The sequence below is a fragment of the Hyla sarda genome, chromosome 3 (genome assembly GCF_029499605.1).
Source record: "Hyla sarda isolate aHylSar1 chromosome 3, aHylSar1.hap1, whole genome shotgun sequence".
Lineage (NCBI taxonomy): Eukaryota > Metazoa > Chordata > Amphibia > Anura > Hylidae > Hyla > Hyla sarda.
The window spans coordinates 214,812,858-214,838,950 of record NC_079191.1 but is presented as its reverse complement, the minus strand read 5'-3'; the positions used below and the strand labels follow the sequence as shown (position 1 = coordinate 214,838,950).

At 42.1% G+C, this 26,093-nt stretch overlaps 1 protein-coding gene across 3 annotated transcripts; it reads right to left on the bottom strand.

The window, feature by feature from the left end:
* Positions 1 to 461: 461 nt before the first annotated feature.
* Positions 462 to 22,815, bottom strand: LOC130362096 (uncharacterized). 3 transcript variants are annotated; one of them, XM_056566070.1, is made up of 10 exons: positions 21,324 to 22,815; positions 14,408 to 14,513; positions 13,658 to 13,726; positions 12,257 to 12,343; positions 11,580 to 11,665; positions 9,158 to 9,679; positions 4,133 to 4,187; positions 3,906 to 4,058; positions 2,062 to 2,163; positions 462 to 1,025 (listed from the first exon to the last, which is right to left on the bottom strand). In XM_056566070.1, the coding sequence occupies exons 3-10, from the start codon at positions 13,718 to 13,720 to the stop codon at positions 873 to 875; spliced, it is 1,221 nt and encodes a 406-aa protein (XP_056422045.1). In that variant the 5' UTR covers positions 13,721 to 13,726; positions 14,408 to 14,513; positions 21,324 to 22,815; the 3' UTR covers positions 462 to 872. The 3 variants fall into 3 exon arrangements, with proteins under 3 accessions (XP_056422045.1, XP_056422044.1, XP_056422046.1); XM_056566069.1 differs by lacking the exon at positions 21,324 to 22,815 and having other exon boundaries at positions 14,408 to 15,181; XM_056566071.1 differs by lacking the exons at positions 3,906 to 4,058; positions 21,324 to 22,815 and having other exon boundaries at positions 14,408 to 15,176.
* Between the last annotated feature and the right edge of the window lie 3,278 nt (positions 22,816 to 26,093).

Genomic DNA, 26,093 nt, shown 5'->3' with positions numbered 1-26,093 from the left:
CCCCAGCTGTTGTGAAACTACAACTCCCAGCATGCCCGGACAGACTTTGCCGGTCCGGGCATGCTGGGAGTTGTAGTTTCACAACAGCTGGAGGCCCCCTGGTTTTTAGTATACAGTATTGGGTTTTATATGCTCTGGTCGGCCCCCGCCTGCAGCCACACACGGGAGCCGGCCCGGGCACATAAAAAGAAGTATTCCTATCCCGGAGAGCGCGCCCCCCCCCCCCTGCACCCCCCACGAGTGCCTCTGCCACTGGCAGCGTTTGCAACTGGTGCTGTGGGCGGGCAGGGGAGGTGGTCATTATCGGCACATTTTTTTTGTTGTTTCGGCATTTCCCCGAAACAGCTATTTTCGGCTGCCGATATTACGGTGCATCCCTAGTGAATACCCTTATTGGAGAAAAGATAAGTCTCCAGTACATAAAACATTTGATAAGTTTATTAAAAACTATAGCATCAAGATACAGACTGTACATAAATATGTTTAAATTGTGAAACGTGATCATGCATTATAAAGAAATATTCAAATTGTGACAAGTTATATCATAGTGAAGAGTAAATATTCACAGTAAGTGCAGAAAATCGTGATAATTGTGGCAATTCAACTTCTATATTACAAACCTAGTGCATGTAAAAATTGGAGAAAAAAAATATATATAAAACAGTGAAAAAAGACAAACAGGTGATGTGATACCTTTCTGTATCTCTCGCTGGCTTACAGATATAGATTTAAGTTAAAATCCTAAAAAGTACATTACATTCACAATCAGAGCAGTGACAATACAGTGCCATGTTGAAGGGGTGGCAGTTTGTAGCATTTAAGCGGCAGAATCTCTGATGGTGGCGTCACCAATAGTCTTTGCAGGGGTCCAGTCAGCTGGAGTCATTCGCAAATAGGACAGAAGGCAAAAAAGAATCAGGTACATCATCAGGTGCTGCTACACCACCCCTCTGGATAGAGGCTCGGGTTTTCTGTACATATGGGGTAGAGGACACGGGATGCTCTCCGAGAAGCTTTGTTGTATGCTATCGAATGACAAGAGGTGGGACCAAAATAAATGCTTCATTTTACTTGAAATTGCAATAAAAATAAAATAAAATAAAAAGTGTATTAACTAGCATTAGGCAACACATAAATTAAGCAAGTTATACATTAGTCACTACGATAGACAGTTTTCTGTGATGGCTGCACCATGTAATATTTTAAAATATCAACTATGTAGTGCTAGTTGTATCCCAAGACTGCATGCAGTTTGTCGCACTTCATAGTCTCCATGTAGTCCACGCCTAATGCAATACTAAAAAGGGGTTGTTTTTGAAATGGGGCAGATGACTTACAAATTCAGAAAGGCAAGTTTTTCTCTAAAGACCAGTCACATGACTCAGTGGTGCAGGATCCAGGCACATCAGATCCAGTGTATTTAAAGATGAGCAAACTTATAGTAAATTAGATTCGTCACAAACTTCTCGGCTCGGCAGTTGACTTATTCTGCATAAATTAGTTCAGCTTTCAGGTGCTCCGGTGGGCTGGAAAAGGTGGATACAGTCCTAGGAAAGAGTCTCCCAGGAATGTATCCACCTTTTCCAGCCCACGGGAGCACCTGAAAGCTGAACTAATTTATGCAGGAAAAGTCATCAACTGCCGAGCCGAGAAGTTTGTGACGAATCTAATTTACTGCAAGTTCACTCATCTCTAATAGAAATCTTAGTATAAGAAGAATAAAAAGGTACAGTCCATTTTTACATCTAAACAGCTTGATAAATCAGACAATCCCTTTAATTATAACAGGATCTATCCGGCAGGGCTACTGATCAGATAGCAGTATGCCAGTCTTTTTCTCCATCATGTAGTGCTACAGAAAGTCTCATTGTAACTATTGAGTGCCACCATTGTCGACCCCCAAGTTCAAGAATTGTAGTCTGCTATAAATGGGATACACCTGGTAGTTTCTAGATTAGAGGCACCATGTAGCACTTGAAATACATCTAGGTAGTACGGCATGGCAGAGGTTTATATGCAGGTGAAAACTTGTATTTGCCACTAAAAGTATACAACATTTACCTTGGGAGAATAAGTGTCTTCAGCAACATCACATAGAGGATAGAAGTCAGCGCCTAGAAGGGCCTCCACATCTTCCTGAGCCAGAAGCACCAGTTCTTCCTCCTGTGTAAAAAGGTTTCATAAAACAGGATTTGTCAGCGGGAAAAGTTGATTACAACAAGTCAACACGGTAGTACAATGTTTAATAAAGACACTTTTTTTTACTTACAAAGTACTATTAACACATGCCATGCCTCTATCATTTGGTAATTATTCTTTATAAAAGGAATTAGAAAATAGAGCTGAGATTCTCTTTTAACCTTTTAAGAGTTGCAGATGGTAAAAAAAGCAAATTGTATCTTCCTGGAGCAGATTGTGGTTTCCAAAATGTATAAGATCTCCTTTATTAGCCAAGTGTCCTATTAAAAATCTGTCTGGAAACTCCATGTTGTTGCTTTGAATTATAGACTCTGCTCCTGACCATCTGCAGCAGTAGTGACTGCTCCATCTACAGTGCTTACAGGGGAGGGGGACTGTGTCACATCTCATTTCATAGCTGTATGATTTTTTACTTTCTTGGAGAGAAAAAAAAAAAAAAAAAAAAAAAAAAAAAAAGGGGGGGGGGGGAGCTATGCATAAGCACCCTTTCATTGCATCATGGGGCTCTGATTTGGTATAGGGAAGATTCTTCTCAGTCAACCACTTAGTCACATTAGTCCTTATTGACCGTGGCATTTAGTGGCAAAGGGGTTAGTAATCTCTTCTATTGCAACAGGAGCCTGGCTATACACGACAAAGCTACAAATAGCACAAGGACAGCTACCATGCCCACAATGACTTATATTAAAAAATCTTTACCCTTCCAGTACTTTTTAGCAGCTGTATTCTACAGAGGAAATTTTCTTTAATTTCTTTTTGGTGTTGTCCACAGTGCTCTCTGCTGACACATGATGTCTGTATCAGGAACTGTCCAGAGCAGGAGAAAATCCCCATAGCAAACCTATGCTGCTCTGGATGGTTCATGACACGGGCATCAGGTGTCAGCAGAGAGCCCTGTGGACAAGAAAAGAAATTCAGAAAGAATTTCCTCTGTAGCATACAGCTGCTAAAAAAAGTACTGGAAGGGTAAAGATTTTTTTTTTATAGAAGTCATTTAAAAATCTGTTTAACTTTCTGGCACCAGCTCATTTAAAATAAGTAGTTTTCCACCGGAGTACCCCTTTAATGTCTAGCACATCTGAATTTTACAGATATCACTTTCTGCCTTTTTCACAGGGGGTCCAGGAGCCACACCATTTACCACCAAGAGTTATGCAGCCATTGACCACCACATTGTGCTGGCAACCTAGAATTCATTAAGTCTGATCAAATTCAAGTTGGTCATCAGATAAAGACTGTCAGCACAGAAGCAGGAACAGTCTCCTAATGGTAATATTCAGTGTACAGGACTAGTGACTTCACCCAAGATAAATACCAGAAGTTTCAGAACAATTCCAATGTCTTTTTATTTTAAAAATTACTTAATCTCTGATAAATCTGGGCCACTGTCTTGATTTTTATTTTATTTTGTATCTGCCCTATAACAACGAACAGCAGCAACCATTGGTTGTTATGGACAAAACCAGACTGTTAGTCTCAGATTAACAAACCTGGGCCTTTTTTTTTTTTTTTTTTTTTTTTTTAGCCCTCAACACTAGTGAGGCTACTGCTACATACCTTGTAGTGCCACAGCTGTAGACTATTGGAACATACATGTCAGATTTTAGTTAGATTGACAGGCAAGACAAATTAGGCTACTTTCACACTATGAAAGTGGTTCCATTACAAACGGACCTTGACCGCCCGTTATTGTAATGTAGCCTTACTGGAGTCAACTGGTAAAGGAGGATCCCATTCACTTGAATGCGATTTCTCTGAAGTCCGTTATAACTCCAGTTATTGCAGCCGAAGATAGCAGGAGAAGGAGGCTGCGCGTGCACAAATTTTTCTCCCACTATCTTCCTAATGGCGGACGTCACCTAAAGGGCACAAACTGTAGTGTGAAAGGAGCCTTACTATAAGAGATACTTTAGAAATAAACTTGCTACTGTACCACAAGTGTAAATAAGTCTTCGATGTTTGGAAAGTCTTGCTCTTTAGTTTCCCACCTAGATATCAAATTACAAAAAAAAAAAAAAAAAAAAAAAAAAAAAAAAAAAAAAAAGGTATTAGTTAAAAAAAAACAATAAATTAATATTTCATGCATTTGTAGAGAAACAAAATAAAATGTGTAGGTGAGCAGCCTTACAATTCACCTAATTTTGGGAGGGGTACCATCCTCTGCTTAGTAATATTTGCTGTACTGCAGAGTTTGCCTGGTGCTGCTGTATCAGGAGAATACACTTGCCAGCAGTAGTAATATTACATTTTTTCCCAGTGCTGGTTAACATACAGTACAGCTTAATTTGCTCATGTTGCTGATTGAGTACTATTTAGTCTGTGTTGCATACAGCTTAGGCTGCTTTCACACTATAGAATTGTCCGTTTTAAAAATCCGTTTTAGTGACCTGTTAGCAAAACCATTAAAAACGGACGTTAAACAGCCGTTACAAAACCCTTCATAATCTATGGTATGTTTACATTACCCAATGACAAAATTATTAGCCAATACCTACCATTGAATCCCCCTATTGTTTACACAAAGGCGGCTAATTTGGGGATACAAATAGCCCCCACAATAACCCCCCCCCCTCCCGAATAAAGGGTCGTCTAACTGGCTGCAATCGAACGGCTTCCACAGATGTGGCACATGTGTAGGTTGCAGAACCGCCAAATTTCCAGGAAAGACTTTGGAAGTAACCTCTACATCTAATGGCTATATCCATAAAATAAAAGAATGTCTAACTTGTAACAGTAAAAGTGTCATATATATCTCATAGAATGCAATTGTGGTAAGCAATACATAGGTCGGACTAAACGTCAATTGAAAATCAGAATATCTGAACACATTTATAATATCAAAAAAGGCAATAAATCCCATCCATTATCACTTCATTTTTCTGAATCACACAATAATAACCCCTCTGAATTGTCTTTTGTGGCATTACAGTTAGTTAGAAAATGTTGGAGAGGTAGTGATCTCATTTCTCGTCTATCTAGGGCAGAAGCAAGGAAGATCTTCGAATTCGACTCTCTAGTCCCTAAAGGACTCAATGCAGAGATGGAACTTTTTGGATTTCTTTGACACGCCCGCTGGGTCCTTTTCCATGACCCGTCATTGTCTGGTCGTTTATTGACACAATGACGCGCCCTGGTGGGAACCCCGCGTGCGATCTACATATATACTATTATCCTTGACTGTGTCTTTTATTGTCAAAACTGTGAGATTGTTACATTCTGCCTGAGTACCATGTCATATTTTAGTATATATTTTAATATAGTTTTTTCACCATGTCCTATCACACATCTGTTTGTCTGTTTTCTTCTTTCTATCTTTTTCTCTTTTTCACTTTTTATATATTAATTTTACTTCTTCACAGTTTAGTGTTTTATTACTCATCCATCTATTTATTACTCATCCATCTATTGATTGATCAAATTTAGTGTAATTTATACCTGTGATGCTTTATACACAATTTTCTCGATATGATTTTATAATTAATATATATATATATATATATATATATATATATATATATATATATATATATATATATATATATATATACACATACACACATCTATGTATATTTATGTATATGCACCCATGTGTGCACATTCACCTATCAATTTAACATCTTTATATTCTTATTTTTGTCTATATTAAATATATATATATTTTTTTTTTTTTATATATTTATATTTATTTATTTGTACACAACTACACTAGATGAGTGATATAACTTATGCACATTTTATATCTCTGTATTATCCATATATCATCTGCCAGATCCGATTCCATGTTTTCCATATGTTCTTCTATTTATTGGTTAGTGACATCATCGCTTTTTTCTTATATAAGCCTGCCTCATATGTACTGGCCTTCTTAACCTAATCAGGCTACTGAGGAATGCGATATTAAGTCGTGAAACGCGTTTAGCCTTGTCTTACATCCATTTGCCATCCCTATCTCAAATTTGGCTTGACACCTGTGTCAGCCGATACTACCTGGACAGCGCTGTAGGACCCGGACTAGTGGACCACTGTGAATTAACGCGCCATTCACACGCCACGAGGACGCCGGGCAGCGGCTGCCGTTTTCTCCATAGACCGGCCACTAAGCTGTGCGAAGCACGATACTCCCACCTGGCTACGATCTATTACCCAGCGGCTTACATTATCGTAATCGGGATCACCACATCGTCCCAACCACGGCACGATAAGTACCTCTTTACCCATACCAGGGCAGTGATCGATCCGGTCCGTGCAGGCACTGGGCTCCCACAGTCCCCGGAGACTGCAACTTTGGAGATATACAGCCACCGATCATCACGGTGAACATAAGCATAAGGTACTGTGCCTGATCTCACATAAGCAACTGTATCTTGCTATCAATATTGTTATTTCTACAAACATTTGTTGTGGGACACAAGTAGATAACAGCGAGCAATTACAATGAAACATTGAAACATTTATCACAGCTCAAGGTGACTGTATTTTATATAGGAGTATCATTGGAGCACACAGTCTCTCCGATCACCGGATTTTTCATTTAATATTGTTGCTATTCACATCATTTTTTCGGCTACAAAGGACTATTTTTGTAATTTGAGATAGTTGGCATTTTTTTATTATTTTATTGGTATATTTTTATCGCATACCTGAGCAAGGGCCCTGCCCAGGCATCAGTTTTATTTTTAATAAATGCATATGATTGTTTAAGTATTATCATTTTCTGCAGGCTTATTCATTATTTTTTTGTTTTTTAACAAATTATTAATATTCACATTTTTTTCTATTTATCACTTTGATTTCATTCTTTTTTCTTCGATACTGTGCACTTTTATTTATTTTTTATTTTTCCTCATTTATCTATCATTTTCTTCTCCCCTTTCTCTTTTTCATTTTTTTTATTTTTTATTTTTTTATTTTTTTTATTTTTTATTTTTTACTGTTGTCTTTATTTTTATTTCACATATCATTGTACATTTTTTATTCGTAACCACTAATTTTCCCCTTTTTTATTCTTTCCCCTTTTTTCACTACTTCTTGAGGACTGGTTATATAATTCTCTCTTATTATATTTCTTTTTGATGTTTACATTACCCGTTTTAACCTGTCCCAGCCCGTTACTAATGGACGTTATTTTATGACAGCAAAAATAGTGCATGCACCATTTCTCCCATCACAAAAGAACGTCATTAATAACAGGCCATGACTGGTTAAAACGGATAATGTAAAAATCCCATAGACTATAATGGGATTTTGTAACGGACGATTTTAAGGGTTTTCATAACGGAACATGACAACGGGTCTTTAAAAACGGATGAATCTATATAGTGTGAAAGGCCCCTTTCACACTACAGGTATCATGCTGTAAAAAAAAAAAAAAAAAAAAAAAAAAAAAAAAAAAAAAAAAAAATTACTACTCCTGGCAAGTCCTGAAAACGGCAGTCAAGAAATCCCATTCATGTCAATGGGATTTTTTGACCATCCTTTTGCATCAGGTATGTCTGTTCATACTTATGTCTTGCACAAGAGATGGTGCATGCACTAATTTTCGGTCCAGCAAAAATGGGGGGGGGAAATATAAAAAATGGCCGTTAAAATTTATCAGTTAAGTCTATGGGAAACTTTAAAGAAAAAAAAAAAAAAGAAAAAAAGAAAAAAAATTAAAAGTATGCATCTGGTAACAAACATCATCAGTAACACCAGTACTTTTTAGGGGCTGTATACTAAAGAGAAATCAAAAAAAGAAATGCATTTCCTCTGATGTCATGACCACAGTGTTCTCTGCTGACCATTTTAGGAACTGTCCAGAGCAGGAGAAAATCCCCATAACATATGCTGCTCTGGACAGTTCCTAAAATGGACAGCAGAGCACTGTGGTCATGACATCAGAGAAAATGCATTTCTTTTCTGGATTTCTCTTTAGTATACAGCCCCTAAAAAGTACTGGAAGGATTCCATATTATTTTTTTTTTTTAAATAGAAGTTATATACAAGTCTGTTTAACTTTCTGGCACCAGTTGATTTAAACAAAAAAAAAAATAATTTTCATGGGAGTACCCCTTTAACCTCTTAAGGACCAAGGACGTACCGGTACGTCCCGAGTCCTTTCCCTTTCTAGAACGTTGGGCCACAGCATGGCCGGGACCCGTAGCTAATAGCGCGGTGCCGTGCGCTATTAACCCTTTAGATGCGGCGTTCAAAGTTGAATGCCGCGTCTAAAGTGAAAGTAAAAACAATGCCGGTTAGCTCAGGTAGCTGTTCGGGATCGCCACGGCAAAATTGCAGCATCCCGAACAGCTTACAAGACAGCCGGAGGATCCCTACCTGCCTCCATGCATGAGCAGTCAAGAGGCAGAATCATGGATTACTGGTTTCCTACGAGAAACCATTGATCAATGTAAAAGATCAGTGTGTACAGTGTTACAGCCCCCTATGGGAGCTATCACATTGCAAAAAAAATAAAAATAAAAAAAAAATTCCATCAGGAGTACCCCCTTTAAGGGCTGGTTCACATCATGTTTTCCACAATACGGGACTGCATACGGCAGGGGAGAGCTAAAAACTAGCGCTCCCGTATGCAATTCATTTCAATGATCCAACCGGAGTGAAATGTTCGGTCGGCTCATTTTCCCCCCGTATGCGCTTTTACAATCGTACCTAAAACAGTGGTTGACCAGTTTTAGGTACAGCCATCACGCTCCCTCCCATAGACTTTACATTGAGTGGATGGGGCGAGACGTCACGGACTTCCGTTCTGGTGGTCAGGACCCAGACCCTCCAGAGCAGTAACAGGTGGGTGCCGCATGCTATATTGCGGGGGTCACCCGCGATCAGACATCTTATCCCCTATCCTTTGGATAGGGGATAAGATGTCTAGGGGTGGAGTACCCCTTTAAAGCTACAGTGCAGTTTCAGTAACATTTAATTTAACAGCTATTCATTAATACCTCGAGTAGGGCATACTCACGATTTTGTATGTGCACACTCCATAGGGCTTCTGGATAAATGTAGATCATAGCTGTCCCAAATAATACTCTCTTTAGCTTCCGCTTCATGATGAAGTAAACTATAGAGGAAGTCCCTCTCAGAGTTGTCCACAGTGTGTAGTAGGTCTTCAGTGGTCTGGACAGCACATGTATTTAGATTACTCTCTTGTCTTTTTGTCTCTCTGCTTACCCCAGGGCTGGTGTTTAGGAAGGAAAGTTCTTTACCACCACAGAAGGTTAAGTAATCTTGGGTAGACCATGTAGCAGCACATGGTGGAGCTTGCATATCCATAGTCAAGGGAAATTCCAACCAAAGGTTATCAGGGCCAACCAGATAGTAGAAAGACTCAGCTTTGCCCCATTTCTTTATGGAATTAGAATCTGATGTACCACACAAATGTTCTGGTATGGGCAAATACATAGTTTCCAACTCATTCAGTGTAGCGATGCAGGCTGTGTCCTCCATCGATGGCTCTTGGTTTGGCACAGCTTGATCAGTGATCCTGAAGTAACAAAGCCACAATATAAATATATAGGGGGGAGATTTATCAAAACCTGTCCAGAGGTAGTTGCCAAGTTGCCCATAGCAACCAATCAGATCACTTTTCATTTTGCAGAGGCCTTGTTAAAAAAGGAAAAGGAGCGATCCGATTGGTTGCTATGGGAAACTCAGCAACTTTTCTTCTGGACAGGTTTTGATAAATCTCACCCATAACAATTCCAAAGGATTTGGATGCACAACAGAGTTTTTACTGCCAGTTTAGGTACACAGTGGAAGCAGATTAGGCTGTGATCATAAGGGGCACTACGGTTTTAGGTCCGGTCAGGAAACCACATACGGGTCAAAACTGAGCCGACCGGAGTCACTGTTTGACTCCGGTCGGATCATTAAAGTAAATGGAGTCACTGGCTGATCGGGCCGGGGTACGGGAGCACCCGGTTTGCCCCTCCCCCCTGCCGGATCGGCACCCGTATGTACAAAACGTGGTGTGACTGCACCCTAAGAAACAATTTTCAAACATGTCACACAGACATCTTAAGAGTCTTGGTTGGTTGATTTCCAACTCTTCACTACCCAGCTCTACCTAGTGATCAATTGGGTCCAAATATCCAGAACAATCAATGTCAATATGAGTATTTAACCATATACTTTAGTATAAGCAGAGTTTTTCAGCACAATTTTTCGTCCTGAAAACACCCCCTTGGCTTCTACTCAAGTGAACTCTCCACCTGTCATTCCCTTCTCAATGGTCTTCAACCTGCAGACCTCCAGATGTTTCAAAACTACAACTCCCAGCAGGCCCGGACATCATCGGCTGTTCGGGCATGCTGGGAGTTGTAGTTTTGAAACATATGGAGGTCAGCAGGTTTAAGACCACTGCGGCCTTAGTCATCATCCAGAACCCCCCCCCCCCCTTTTTAGTTTTCTGCTCACCTCCCCTCGGTGGGAAGGATGAGCTGGCCATCTATGCTGCAGGGACCGTCCGGTGGGGAGGGTTAGTCGTTCTGGGCCTTCCATCTTCACCGGGAGGCCCTCTTCTCCACTCCAGGCCAGCCCCGGCCTAATGACGTTGCCTTGACGACGCACAGGGATGTCCGTGTGCAGCAGACATACCTCCCCATGAATGTCCCTGTGAGTCATTGTCAAGGCAATGTCACTAGTCCGGGGCCGGCCCGGGGAAGAGGTCCTACCAGTGAAGATTGAAAGCCCAGAACGACTAACCCTCCCCACCGGATGGTCCCTGCAGCATAGATGGCCCGGACCAGATCACCCTTCCTTCCCACCAAGGGGAGTAGAAAACTAAAAAAGGGGGGGGGGGGGGGTCTGGATGATGGCGAAGGCAGCAGTGGACTTCAACCTTTGGACCTCCAGATGTTTCAAAACTACAACATCTGGGAGGTCCGCAGGTTGATTGACAGGCGGTGATGAAGAAGGGGGTCTGGATGATGACAACAGGGGGTGAGAATGACAGTGTGATGATGACAGGGGTCTGGATGATGTATTTCCCACCCTAGGCTTTTAGTCGAGTCAATAACTTTTCCTGGGTTTTTTGGGGTGAAATTAGGGACTTTGGCTTATACCGTATAGTATATACGGTAGGTCAGATACCACAAGATATGTGAGAACATATCCCTAGACAAAGTTAGTAGATCCCTCCCAGTGTTTCTTCAGTTTTCATTAGGGTGGGGAAGTTAGCAAAACCTGTGCATAGCAACTGAACGACAATGAAAGTCAAGGTTTTGATAAGTCTCCCCCAGGACGTTACAGTTCAGTTTTAGTTTCTTTTAATACCCATCAATTCTTGTGATCCTAGTTTATGATACACAGTTAAGGCCCAAGTGTTCACTGTTCTGTCTATATCAGCCTAGAGATTTTCAGATACATAATTTGATTAGACATACCGATCTGGGAGCCAACTATCAGCATTCTCTACAGTTTGTCCTGTGTCAGGAGAAGCATTATAGAAGTAGTCAAAGTCATCCATACTCTAAAAGACAAAATGCAAGAGTGAAACCACACCACCTCCAACTTCACCAAACATTTCCTCTGTAGTGTGCATTCATTCAGCAACTGCATAACTACACCCCCTTTATTTTTTGGGTTGGGAGAGGTCCCAGAAGTAGGAGCCTCACTGATCATAATGCGATAGAATACTGTAGGGATAGGTGGCTTTCCATCTTATAGGACAGTGCTCTCCAACCTGCGGACCTCCAGATGTTGCAATGCTACAACTCCGAGCATGCACGGACAGCCGTTGGCTGTCAGTGCATGCTGGGAGTTGTAGTTTTGCAACATCTGGAGGTCCACAGGTTGGAGACCACTGTTATAGGACGATGACCTATCAGGTAGTATAGGTGTCCCACAGCAGGATTCATTTTGCCATGGTATTCTTGTTTCTACTAAGCACACAGGTTTCTTTTCTGAGCTTGTGTCCCTATTGGGAGTCGGAGTCCAGGATGCTGGATTACTGCAGTTTGTATCTCTCTGCAGGAAAAGTCACGTTTCAGAATACTGTACTAGATTTTTTTTTTTTAGCTAAGCAAATATACAATTCTATTTTTTTTTTCTGCAATCTTACCCAATCCTGGTAAAGATAACCTGAAGAGGAATAAGGTGGAGCATCAATGTAACTGAAGAGCTCAATTGCAGTGTTCAGTAGGACACACTATATTTAGAAGTGGGGGGAAAAAAAGAAAGTTTTAAAAGCGCAAAATACAAGATAAAAGTACTCACAACTTACTAGTTATGGATAAAGACAGTGTTTCCACACATCACATTTAGAGATGGGTGAATTTACAGTAAATTCGATTTGTCATGAACTGCTCGGCAGTTGACGACTTTTCCTGCATAAATTAGTTCAGCCTTCAGGTGCTCCGGTGGGCTGGAAAAGGTGGATACAGTCCTAGGAAAGAGTCTCCTAGGACTGTATCCACCTTTTCCAGCCCACGGGAGCACCTGAAAGCTGAACTCATTTATGCAGGAAAAGTCATCAACTGCCGAGCCGAGAAGTTCATGACGAATCGAATTTACTGTAAATTCGCTCATCTCTAATCACAATACTTCACTGGTTCTGGCATGATCATTGCATATTGAAGTTTCTCATTTATGAATTTTTTTAATGTTAATGATTTTTTATTGATCCTGTCTGAGCCAGAAGTGTGCGCAATGTTCTCTCCCACGTTACCAGAATGGACTCATTATGTAAGTCTATGGAACGCTCCTGCTAAGGCTGGGTTCACATCACGTTTTCCGCATACGGCAGGGGAGAGCTAAAACCTCGCGCTCCCGTATGTAATTAATTTCAATGAGCCGACTGCAGTGAAACGTTCGGTCGGCTCATTTTTTGCGCCGTATGCACTTTTTCCCCGGACCTAAAAAACTGGTCAACCATGGTTTTAGGTCTGGTTGTAAAAGCGCATACGGCGCAAAAATGAGCCGACCGAACATTTCACTGCAGTCGGCTCATTGAAATGAAATGCATACGGAGCGCATAGAAAGGCAAATGGGAGCGCAAGTTTTTAGCTCCCCCCTGCCGTATGCGCTCCTCTATGGGAGAAAACATGATGTGAACCCAGCCTTAACACACAGGACACAGAGCTTGTTATACTCCAGGGACATGTTAAAAAGGTTTTTCTAATGACAGGTATTTTTTTTTTTTTTTGGATTAAATAAATGCAGCAGAGAACTGATGTAGTTAGATTTTACATGCTCCATTCCTATGTTAAGACAGGCACAGCATGCTGCCATTTTCAAAAGTTGCCAAAGAGCCAAAACTAAGTGCAGTGTTGGCACATTTTATTTTATATATATTACACACACACAATAATTTTATTTATATATATATATATATATATATATATATATATATATATATATATATATATATATATATATATGTATATAAAAAAAAATTTTTTTTTTTTTTTTTTTTTTTTTTTAAAGACAGATTTCCCACCAATAGTACATAGAACTACATTACCTTTAAGAGCTGGTTTGATGAAAGACCAATCTTCTTTGCTAAATATTCTATGATGCACCCCATTGTTACCTAAACAGATTGTACAAGTTCCAATATATTAAACTGCATCTCTAGTAGGATTACTACAATATGTCTAATACAACAAAACCAGTTAACCTCAACATCCCAGTCACTTTCGCTATATCCAAAAAAGGACAACCTATGGAAATAAACATACAGGAGAGTTACGTGTCCCCTTGTCACAGAGGGAACCTTTAGTACCAGGTAGCTTTTCTAACAAAATCGAAAACAAGGCCTAGCACTTGGATTGCAATGCAACCTCCATGTCTCATCCACACACACACACACACACACACACACACACACACACACACACCACAACACAACAGGTGCAACCTTTTCACTCACTGCACAAAAATTGTAACAATTTACCACAAAAATATATGTTAAAACCAATGATAAATTCCCCTAAGATGTGAATTAAGCCTGGGCTTCATTGAGAACCACAACCACAGCTCATTCAGGCAAAATACATTTTCCGGTTCACACATACAGGATCCTGTGCAGATTTGATGCGCAGGATTTGTAACTGCAGATTAGAAGCTGTGCTCAGTCATTTAGGTTACATTGAAATCTGCAGCAGAAAATCCTGCGCATCAAATCTGTGTATGTGTAAACATACCCTTACAGTGCATTTACCTGCATTATTGCGGTCTATTTAACATATATGAACAGCATAAACCGCTTTACCTTCTAAGGCCACAACCTGTGCCCCTTGTTTCCCAGGAGCTGTGCAATGAGAATTCGTACGTGCTAAGCACCTTTCAATCCCAGATAAGGATCACGAGCCAGGTGTCTGCAGTTAGAAAACAAGTGTGAGCCTGGGGCTATACATAGGAATCTTGTGAGCGTTTCTGATTTTAACTATTCAGTGACAGCATGGAGCTTACTTTATGGGCGGTAGTTATCAATTTTCGATGTGGAAAGCGTTATTTTTTTTTTTTGTGGCGTTTTTGGTATCTTTGACCAAAGTTATCATTTTAGAGCACATCCTTTATTAACGTTGACGCAAAAAAAAAAAAAAAAATCTTCTAGTCACAGCTTTTTTTTCTAAATGTGGTCTGGGCTTACTTTGGTTTGCGACTTTTGAAAGCCTTTTGCGACTTTTAGTAAAGTTGCATACAGTTAATTTGTTATCACTGCACTTTGCTGATTAAATAATTAACTAAAACAGATGACTTTGGATATTGATCTATCTTGTTTGTCACACAAAAAAAGTGGAAAAAGTTAATGCGCAAAAGCAACAAAAGTAAAAAAAAAAAAAAAAAAAACCTAGTCCAAACAGCTTGATAAATTCCCCCCTATATGGCTAGGACTCCACTGAGATTTTTGCCCTGCAATTTTTTTTACATAAAAATGCCAGAAAAACTGCCACAGTTTTTCCCTGCGTTTTGACGTTTTTTTCTGGCATTTTTGTTGCGTTTTTACCTTTGTGTGGAATTTGCCTTTTTTGGACCCTTTGGCGTTTTTTTTTTTACAAAATAGTTGGGTACCAAGAAAAGTAAATAAAAAAAAAAAAAAAAAAAAAGGATGCAGTAGGGATGTAAAAATGTATTTAACTAAATGTTTATTTTTTATAAATACATTTATTAAAATAGTGTGTGTGTGTTTAACTTTTTTTTCTCTTTTTTTTTTACATGTTTTATGTAGTACTACTACTCCCAGCATGGAACACACTGTTCCATGCTGGGAGTAGTAGTACCTGTACTATAGACCTTTCGCTCCGGGTGTCAGTCCTGACACCTGATGCGATCGTCCATAATATAGCAGAGATGCGAGCGGCTCTATACAGCCCTCACATCTCTGCACTATACTCCGGCCAGTGATGTGAATAAACATCATTCATATTTTCCGCCCAGAGCTGTGATTGGCCGGATGGTTGCAGCCAATCACAACTCTGAGGAAAAGATGAATGAATGAGTGGCCGAAGTACAGAGCAGAGATGTGAGCGCTGTATACAGCCGGTCTGCATCTCTGCTCTAGACAGGACGTTCGCAGCGGGTGTCAGTAGTGATACCCGCTGTGATCTGTTCTTTAACTGCAGGTACTACTACTCCTAACACTCTGCTCCATGCTGGGAGCTGTAGTATCTGCATTAATAGACAGATCGCAGTGAGTGTAATTTCTGACACATGATGCAGCCTGTCTATTAATGCAGGTACTACAGCTCCCAGCATTGAGCAGAGTGGGCTCCATGTTGGGAGTAGTAGTACTTGTAGTTAAGGAAAGATCACAGCGGGTATCACTACTGACATCCGCTGTGATCCTCCTGTATAATGCTCTTCTATGGTCCCCTGCACTTACGTATATACACATATTCCTATTTCCCACCGAGAACTGTGATTGGCTGGAACCATCTGGCCAATCACAGCTCTCTGCGGGAAATATGAATAGGTGTCTATATACGTCAGTGCAGGGGACCATAGAAGAGCGGGCAGCCGCATCTATAAATTATACAGGAGGATCGCAATGGGCGATCTGTCAATTAGTACAGGTACTACTACTCCCATCATGGAACAGTGTGTTCCATGCTGGGAGTAGTAGTACTACCTTAAAAAATGTAAAACACACACACTACATTTTTATTATTGTCGGCTACATTTTTAGTGTTTACCCACCCACATAAATTGATCCCTGTTTAAAAATTATTAAACATTTCGTAATAAAAAAGATACATTTTGTTAGATAAATTTTTTCCATCACTACTGCATCTTTTTTATTATTATTTTTTAATGGTACCCTATGCAATTTTAATAAAAAAGGTATCTCCATCACTTTTTTGGATCGCTAAAGTCCAAAAAAGAATAAAAAACACCTGCAAAAAAGCAAAATTTAAAACCAACATGGCGTTTTTATTGGCGTTTTTGCTCTCCCATAGACTTCTATGGGAGGAAAACGCCACGATTTCAGGGGAAAAAACGCCAAACTAGGTTTTGAAAATCCAGCCTCTGAGCCCGAAATTGATGAGAAACGCCAAAAGGATAAAAAAAAGTGGATCTAGCATTTTGCAGTTTACTATTGACTTGCAGCTAACATCTGGATGCTGTGTGCGGGAAAATTGGCGTTTTTTACGCCGTTTTTGAAAAAAAAAAAACTCTGTGGAATTCCAGCCTATCTCTGGACTGCAGCTGTCACTTAGGCTAGGTACACACTGTGGGGGACATGTATTATTGCCTTTAGACTAGTTTTCACGTCTAAAAATTTTGCGCAATTGCGCTTTTTTTGCATTTGTACTGTGTTTTTTTGGGTGGAGGATTTTCTAAAGTTGTCACCTGCTTTGTGTACCATACACCACTTTATCCAGTGGACTCGTATGTATAACTTGCACCAAAAAAATGTGGCAGTTTTTTTTTTTTTTTGCACAGTTGTGCTTTTTTTTTGCAAAAAATCAGTGGTAGCAAAGACACCTAGAAAAGTGTCGGACGCTGGACGATGCAGAAGCCAGCCCTCAGCACTGCAATACTACAATTACGCCCATCATGGGACAGAATCTGTCCCATGATGGGAGTAGTTGTAGTACCGCAGTGCTGAGGGACGGCTCTTTCACATCCCCCGGCTGCGAGACTCTATTGGGACTGTTAGGACTACTATTCCCATCATGGACAGACTCCGTCCATGATGGGAGTTATAGTCCAGGGGCTGAGGTTCAGATCGCATCAGGTCATTCTCCAGAGATTTGCTGCGATCCGCATTTACTAACTTAAAGAGCCAGCGGCACATGCGGCTTCACTGCGCTGCCGCCGGCTCCTGTATACACTGTCATAATTCATAATCCCCGCCGCCAGAACACGGGAGCTCTGATAAGTGAATAGCTATACACCAATCAGAGCTCCCATGTTCTGGCGGCGGGGATTATGAATTATGACAGCTGTATACAGGAGCCGGCGGTAGCGCAGTGAAGCCGCATGTGCCGCCGGCTTTTTAAGTTAATAAATGCGGATCCCAACGGGTCTCTGGAGAATGACCTGCTGTGATCTGCACCTCAGCCCCTGGACTATAACTCCCATCATGGACGGAATCTGTTAATACATTTTTGGAAAACTTGCTTTTATCGCTTTCCAGTCAAAATGTCGCACGAAAAATCGCGTAGTCGCAGTTGCGACAATTCTGCGACAATTATAGTAAAGAAAACCTGACTAAACCCGTTGATAAATGTCCATATATAAGGCTGCATTCACACCATGCAGGTATTTATTAACTGAGACAGTCGCAACAGGGTTAAAAATTGACTAAATTTACTCCAGCTCAAACATGGAGCAGAAAAAGCTACTACCAAAGTAAAAAAGGAAAAATTGCTTCTTTATTGGGGATATCATATGTAGCGACTAATGTAGAGAAGGGAACAACACCACCCTCGCCTAATACATTCTGCACATGTGTAAGCCCCTTCCTGGTCCAAGTGTGAAAGTCAATGTCAGCTAAGTAGGTCCCTATAGCGTCTAGAGGGATATCATTACACCTAGGCGGGATCAGGGACAAGCAAAGATCAGTTTTGCTCCACAGTCTAACCGCTGCTGCCACAGTAGAGTAAGTAGAGGAGGGAGCGAAGGTAGGGTTAAATCGTAAAGACCATAGAAAGTGAGACAAGGAAGGGGAGGTTAGGAGCTCTGCTTCAATGTCAACCCAGTGAGGTGGGTCCAATTGCCACCACCACTTCTTAAGCTGGTCTAAAATCACGGCCTGGTAATAGGCTCGCAAGTTGGGGACCCCCATGCCACCCCGGTCAATGGGCTGGTACATAAGAGCAGCCCCAACCCTAGAACGCTTGTTTGCCCAAATGAAACCTAATAGTAACTTTTGGAGTTGGGTTATATATGTTGCAGGAATGATTACTGGGAGATTCCTAAAAAAATAGAGTATCTTGGGCAACAGCATCATTTTAGCCGCAGCTATTCGCCCTGCCCACAAGATAGGCAACTTAGAATAATTTTCCACTTCCTTGCAGAGCTGAGTTCTAAGCGTGGTAAAATTTACCCCTACCAAACGGTCAGGTTGTGAGGTCAGGACAACGCCAAGGTACGGGATCTGTCCCTCTGCCCACGTAAAGGGAAATCTATGCTTGAGGGCGCATTCCATTGCCTTGGGGACATTCAGGGCCAAAACGCTAGATTTAGAGGTATTAATCTTGTAGTAGCTCACTGCACTGAATTCCTTTATTATAGCCATTACTTCTGGAAGGGATGTCTGAGGGCGGGAGAGACATATAATGACGTCGTCGGCAAACAACCCAATACGGTGTTCAACACCACCTATTCGTATACCTTCTACCACCGACGACGTCCTTATAGGCTGAGCAAAGGGTTCCATCACCAAGGTAAATATGACAGGGGAAAGGGGGCAGCCCTGTCTGGTCCCATTACTCAAAAGGAAGGCCTTTGAAAGGGCTCCAGAGATAAATACTCTGGCTGAGGGATCAGAGTATAGGGCCATAATAGCATCTCTAAAGTGAGAGGGGATTTGAAATTTGCAGAGTACCGCTCTGAGATACTCCCAATGAACCCGATCGAACGCCTTCTCTGCATCCAATGATAGGAGCAGAGAAGGCGTCCGGTCGGAGTGGGCTCTGGCAATCAGATCCAGGAGGCGTCTAGTGCCGTCCAGGGCCTGGCGACCCCGTACAAAGCCCACTTGGTCCTTCGCAACTAGTGTTGGTAAAAAGAGATTAAGCCGTGAGGCCAATAGCATAGCATACAATTTAATGTCACTATTTAACAAAGAAATAGGCCGATAGCTGGTGGTATCATCGATAGGTTTGCCAGCCTTGGGTATAGTAACCACCAGCGCCTACAACATCTCTCTAGGGGGCTGGCCAAGGTCCGCTATAGAGTTAAAAGTCCGCACTAGGAATGGAGCAACTAAGGGTCCAAATTTTTTATAAAAATCGTTGGAAATACCGTCGGGCCCCGGAGATTTGTGTAATTTAAGGGCACGGATACAGGTAAGCACCTCCTCCACAGTAAAAGCCCTATCTAGCTCCTTCGCCTGTTCTAGAGTTAAAGAAGGAAGAGACATAGAAGAAAGAAAGGAAGAGATAGCGGCAGCAGACGGCTGATGTGTAGCAGTATCCGTATTCAGATTATAAAGGTGCTCGTAATATCTAGCAAAACAGTTGGCTATACCCTGGGGGTCTGACACCTTCGCACCAGAGCTATCAGTCATGTATGATATCCTAGCCTTCGCAGTCCGTCTCTTAAGTTGTTTAGCAAGGAGAGCACTAGACTTATTGCCCTGCCAATAGTAGGACATTTTTAATCTGCGAAGGGCAAGTTCATAGGTATGGAGTGAAAGGGAGTGAAGCTGAGCATTCAACTGCGAAAGCTCCTCTGCACGATCCCGAGAGTATGAAGCTTTGTTTAGACGATGGAGCTCAGCTATCCTCTGTCGTAAATCTAGCGTCTGAGACAACCGTTGTTTCCTCTCGTGAGCTGTCTGGCTGATGAAATGTCCCCTGATCGTGGCCTTAAAGGCACACCACAACATTGGGTCACTGAAAGTACGCCGAGACCATGGAAGACGTGGCATCCGCATACTCCGGGTGGTTCAGGATCATGGCATTGAGCCTCCACACAGATATTGGGTGTTGAAGGTATCTCTCCCTAATAGTAATGCTTAAGGGTGAATGGTCAGACCATTCAATTGGTAGAATTTTGGCGTGATCTATCAGGGGCAGAAGAGACCTGGAGGTGAGGGCATAATCGATGCGGGAGTATGTGTGATGGGCTTTAGAGTAAAAGGTAAAATCCCTTTCAGTGGGGTGAAGCACCCTCCACGCATCATGTAGATCATACTGAGATGCAAGAGAGAAGAAGCCTGTGGGCTCCCGTCTCAGAATGGGGGAGGTAGAGTCAACATGAGGCCACATAGCTAGATTAAAATCCCCCATGAAAATTATGTGTCCCAAAGCTAGTCCCTCTACCTTCCTAAACAGTGATGAAGAAACACACATTGTCGACTATTGGGAGCGTACAGAGCCACTAACGTGTATTGGACGTTATTAAGCAGACACACCAGAATAAGGTACTATCCACCCCTGTCTACCTCCACTCTTTGTACAGAGAACGCAACCGTATCCCTGATGGCTACAGAAACCCCCTTTTTCTTATGTAAAGCATGGGAGTGAAATATGTGGGGATAGTTCTTGTTCTTCAGTCTCCCCGCATCACTCTCATTTAAATGTGTCTCCTGCACACACATCCCGTCTGCATGCAGACGCCTAGCCTCTATCCAGAGAAGTGATCGCTTGAAGGGGGAATTAAGACCATTAGCATTTAGGGACACTATATTAATAACCATAATAAGATAACAGTATATGCATTAGACCACCCCTCGCAAAGGCACGTTACACAAAGGAAGGCTGCAATAGTGCACATATTAACAGGTGTAAACACGCAATGTATACCAGACCAGACAGGACAACAAAAACAATAACACACATTAAACAAGACAAACCAGAAACAACAAATAGTTAAGAGCAGAAAGGCCATGTGGTAAGCCTAAGATGGGGACAAATAGGTGGAGAAAGTCCGCAGCCAGGCCTATACAGTTAGTTACCAAACATAGTACCCTAGTAGTGAAAGAAAAACATAATGGGCACAAGTAGGACTACCGTCTCGGTCCAGCAAAACCAGTTGAAGCTCTAATGACTTTTTCGCTTCCTGTTGGTGACCAAGTGCCATTCCTCTGTAACTCCCGGGAGAGGAGATGCTCCGGTGGAACGGGGAGAGGAGGTCAGTGTAAGTAAATTCCATTCCGCGCATAAGCGGTTAAGTTCCTCCGGCGAAGAGACCACCATCTTACCCCCGTTGCGTGTGACGATCATTTTAACAGGATATCCCCATTTGTAGGGGATGCCATTATCACGTAGAACTTTAGCTCCTGCACCAAGCTCACGTCTTCTGGCTAAGGTAGCCGCTGACAAATCAGTATACAGTTGCGACTCCGCAAATCGGTCAGGCAGGGAGGAGGCCACCCGAGCGAGCCTCATGCAGCAATTTCTCTTTAATGTGAAAGAAATGCATTCTGAGGATCACATCTCTAGGGACCGTAGCCGGGAGCGCCTTGGGCTTGGGCAGTCTATGAACCCTATCCATCAGCAAATCCATAGAGGAAGCTTGGGGCAGAAGAAGCGCAAAGAAGTCTGTAAGGTAAGCATTGAGATCCTCAGTTTTAACTGATTCGGGTACGCCGTGCACCCGCAAATTATTGCGGCGAGACCGGTCCTCCATATCCGCAATCTTGAGTTTCAACGCCGCGACCTCATCTTCTAGAGAGTTAGCCACATCCACCACCTCATTGTGGGACGAGGTGAGCTCAGCCATCTTGTTCTCTATATGTGAAGTGCGAGTTCCCAGCGAGGAGATCTCAGACTGAATACTAGAGACCGCACTTTGGATATCTGCGTGCAGAGAACTTCGCAGCTCAGCTAGCAGTCCCCTCATTATTGACTCAGTGAGTGGTGATTGGGAGGAGAGCCCAGTCTCCGTCTCATGGCGGGCTCCAGAGCACTGAGGCGCAGGGGTAGCTGGAGGATAGCGTACCTGAGAGGGCCCAGATGTAACTGAGGGTCCGCCAGAGCCGGTCAGTAGCTTCTGAGTCGTCGAGCCGCTCTTCTCACTGTCTGCTCTGGGTGAGGAGGATGCCGGAGAAGCGCTGCCTGTAGCCGGGGATGCAGAGCCGTTGGAGGAAGGCGCCCCGGACAGCTGCACAGGAGATGCAGCTGCGCCATCTTGAGCGGCCTCCGCCGCCGGAAAGAACGCGGTGAGCTTCATAGGGCTTTTATTCTTTCCTCTGTTGCGGGTCATCACCATGTAGGCAGTATGCTCCCCGATCGGAACCAGGGGTTTCTAGGGCAAGAACCAGGGTACCAACGCTGCGTAGCCGCTATCAGGCCCAGTGGTTAGCGGAGCACACGAACTATGCGACCGCCACCATGCGCTGCTAGACACGCCCCCCTGAGCAGAAAGTTTTATAAGAAAGCGCCAGTCCTTCTGGCCCTGAGGCCTTCTCTGTTTGTATATCTTGACAGCGCTTCATAGTTCTAGTGCTAAGATTGGTTCTTTCAGGGTAGAAATAAAGAGGGAGATATATAAAAACCTGTCCAGAGGAAAAGTAGCTGAGTTGCCAATAGCAACCAATCAGATCGCTTCTTTCATTTTCCAGAGGCCTTTTCAGAAATGAAAGTAGCAATCTGATTCGTTGCTATGGGCAACTCAGTAACTTTTCCTCTGGACAGATTTTGATAAATTTCCCTCAAAGTCTGGAGAGAGGAGACTCTTGAGTGTTGAAGATAAACATCCATAAAGAAGTAGTATGCTGCAATGTCTTCTGGAGTGTCAGGCTGGAGGAAGTGATAGAGATTCTAAAGGGGTACTCCGGCTCTCCCCATAAATAGAGCGTGTTGACCCCCACATGAAGCGTGAGAGCCAAAGATAGCCAAACGTCTCTCCTATAGAGACATATGGAGTAGGAGTGACGGCCGCCGCTTTGTGTGGGGGTCGACACATCCCAATCCTGGAGAGAGCCGGGGCCCAGTACAGGAGATCACAGAGGGGGAGGTCCCAGCAGTCAGATCCCCCACCATCTAAAACTAAGTTTTTGTGCATGACATATCTCCTTTAAAAGGGTACTCCGGTAGAAAACAATTATTTTAAAATCAATCGGCTCCAGAATGTTAAACAGATTTGTAAATTACTTTTATTAAAAAATCTTAATCCTTCCGGTACTTATCAGCTGCTGTATACTACAGAGGAAGTTGAGTTGTTCTTTTCTGTCTGACAACAGTGCTCTCTGCTGACACCTGTCCAGAGTAGGAGAAAATCCCCATAGCAAACATATCCTGCTCTGGACAGTTCCTGACATGGACAGAGGTGTCAGCAGAGAGCACTGTGGTCAGACAGAAAAGACCAACTCAACTTCCTCTGTAGTATAAAGCAGTTGATAAGTACTGGAAGGATTGGGATTTCCAATCTATTTAACTTTCTGGAGCCCTATATATATGAAAAGCTAACCTTAGGGCCTGTATTATAGATGGGGTGAAAGACCAGGCCTTCTGGAGTCTAAGGCTCCATTCACACGGCAAAATGTCCGATTGGAATCCAGAAAAAATGAGTCTGTTGCAGTAGACTCCGACTGTCTTCAATCGGATTCTGTTGCACCACCCACACAGCAAGATTTTCACGGCAGAAAATTCCAATTCCGAACTCTGCAGAAAGAATTGACAAGTCAATTCTTTCTGTGGAATCTGCTTGTTAATGCATTGCCCTTCATAGACAATGTCATGATCTTGAATAATTCTCTCAGGCAGCACAGCTCCTTTTTAGCTGACTGGGCCAATAACAATGTATGGGCCTTGTCATTATTTATTATAGTAATAATAGAGACCAATTGATGCTCCATTACTTCTTCAGTCTAGAGCCAATTTCAATGAAAGGACCCCTGGTGTAGCATTTATGTGGTTTATAAATGGTAAGGGGCTAGAACTGGAGTTAGGGTAGGTCCACACTGCATTTAGACTCTTTCAAGAAAACAACTGGAATATACAGTAGTGTGTCATGGTAAGGTCTTGCAGTGGTCATGGATTTATCAACTGCAACTTAGGCTGGAATTCCACTTGTTTTTTTTTGGGGGGGGGGGGGGGGGAAACGCCAAGAAAAAGCCAATTCTGCCGCATGCCATTTTTTCGGCCAAAAAACGCTGCAGCCAGATGTTAGCTGTAAATCAATGAGAAATAGCAATATTCTTATTCCCCTTGCTGTTTTTCACTTTGGCTGGCTTTTTTTTTTTGATCCTTTTGGCGTTTTTTCACTCTTTTTTGGCGTTTTTCAGATTGTTGGTGTTTGCCACTGGCGATTTTTTTAGTCAAAATCGCCAGTGGCAAACACCAACAATCTGAAAAACGCCAAAAAAGAGTGAAAAAACACCAAAAGGTGTTTTTCATTTTTTTTTTTGGACTTTAGCGATCCAAAAAAGTGATGGAGATACCTTTTTTTAATAACATTTCGTAGGGTACCATAAAAAATAAAAATAAAAAAGATACAGTAGTGAAGGAAAAAATTGTATCTAACGAAATGCATCTTTTTTATAACAAAATTTTTAGTTCTTTTTAATAAAAATGTAGTGTGTGTGTGTGTGTGTGTGTGTGTGCACTTTTTTTCTTAATTTTTTTAGGTAGTACTACTACTCCCAGCATGGAACACACTGTTCCATGATGGGTGTAGTAGTACCTGTACTAATTGACAGATCGCTTTTGCGATCCTCCTGTATAATGTATAGATGCAGTCGCTCTTCTATGGTCCCCTGCACTGCCGTATATATACACATATTCATATTTCCCGCAGAGAGTTGTGATTGGTCAAATCGTTCCAGCCAATCACAGCTCTCTGTGAGAAATAGGCAATGGGTGTATATACGGCCGTGCAGGGGACCATAGAAGAGCGGCCGCCGCATCTATAAATTATACAGGAGGATCACAGCAGGTGTCAGTAGTGACATCCGCTGTGATCTTTCCTTAACTGCATGTACTACTACTCCCAACATGGAGTACACTCTGCTTCATGCTGGGAGCTGTAGTACCTGCATTAATAGACAGATCACAGCGGGTGTCAGAAGTTACACTCGCTGCGATGGGTCTATTAATGCAAGTACTACAGCTTCCAGCATGGAGCAGAGTGTGCTCCATGTTGGGAGTAGTAGTACTTGCAGGTAAGAACAGATCACAGCGGGTATCCCTACTGACATCTGCTGTGATCTTCCTGTCTATTGCAGAGATGCAGAGCGGCTGTATACAGCGCCCGCATCTCTGCTCTGTATTGCGGCCACTCATTCATATTTCCAGCTGAGAGCTGTGATTGGCTGCAACCATCCAGCCAATCCCCACCCTGGGTGGAGAATATGAATGAGTGATGTTCTATTCACATCACTGGCTCTATTCACATCATCAATACAGAGCAGAGATGCGCACGCTGTATAGAGCCGCTCTGCATCTCTGCTATATTATGGACGATCGCATCGGGTGTCAGGACTGACACCCGGAGCGATTTCTCTATAGTACAGGTACTACTACTCCAATCATGGAACAGTGTGGGAGTAGTAGTACTACCTAAAAAAAAATAAAAAATAGAGAAAAAAAGTTAAACACACACTTTATTAAAAAATATTAAAAATGTTGTTATAAAATATATACATTTTGTTTAATAAAAAAATTTCCATCACTGCTGCATCCTTTTTTAATTGTTTGGTACCCAACAAATTTTGGGTACCAAAAAAAAAAAAAAAACTGCCAAGGTGCAATTTCCACACAAATGAAAAAACGCCAGACGCAGGAAATTGCACTGGTGTGTTTTCAGGCGTTTTTTCATTCATTTTTTTCTACCCAAAA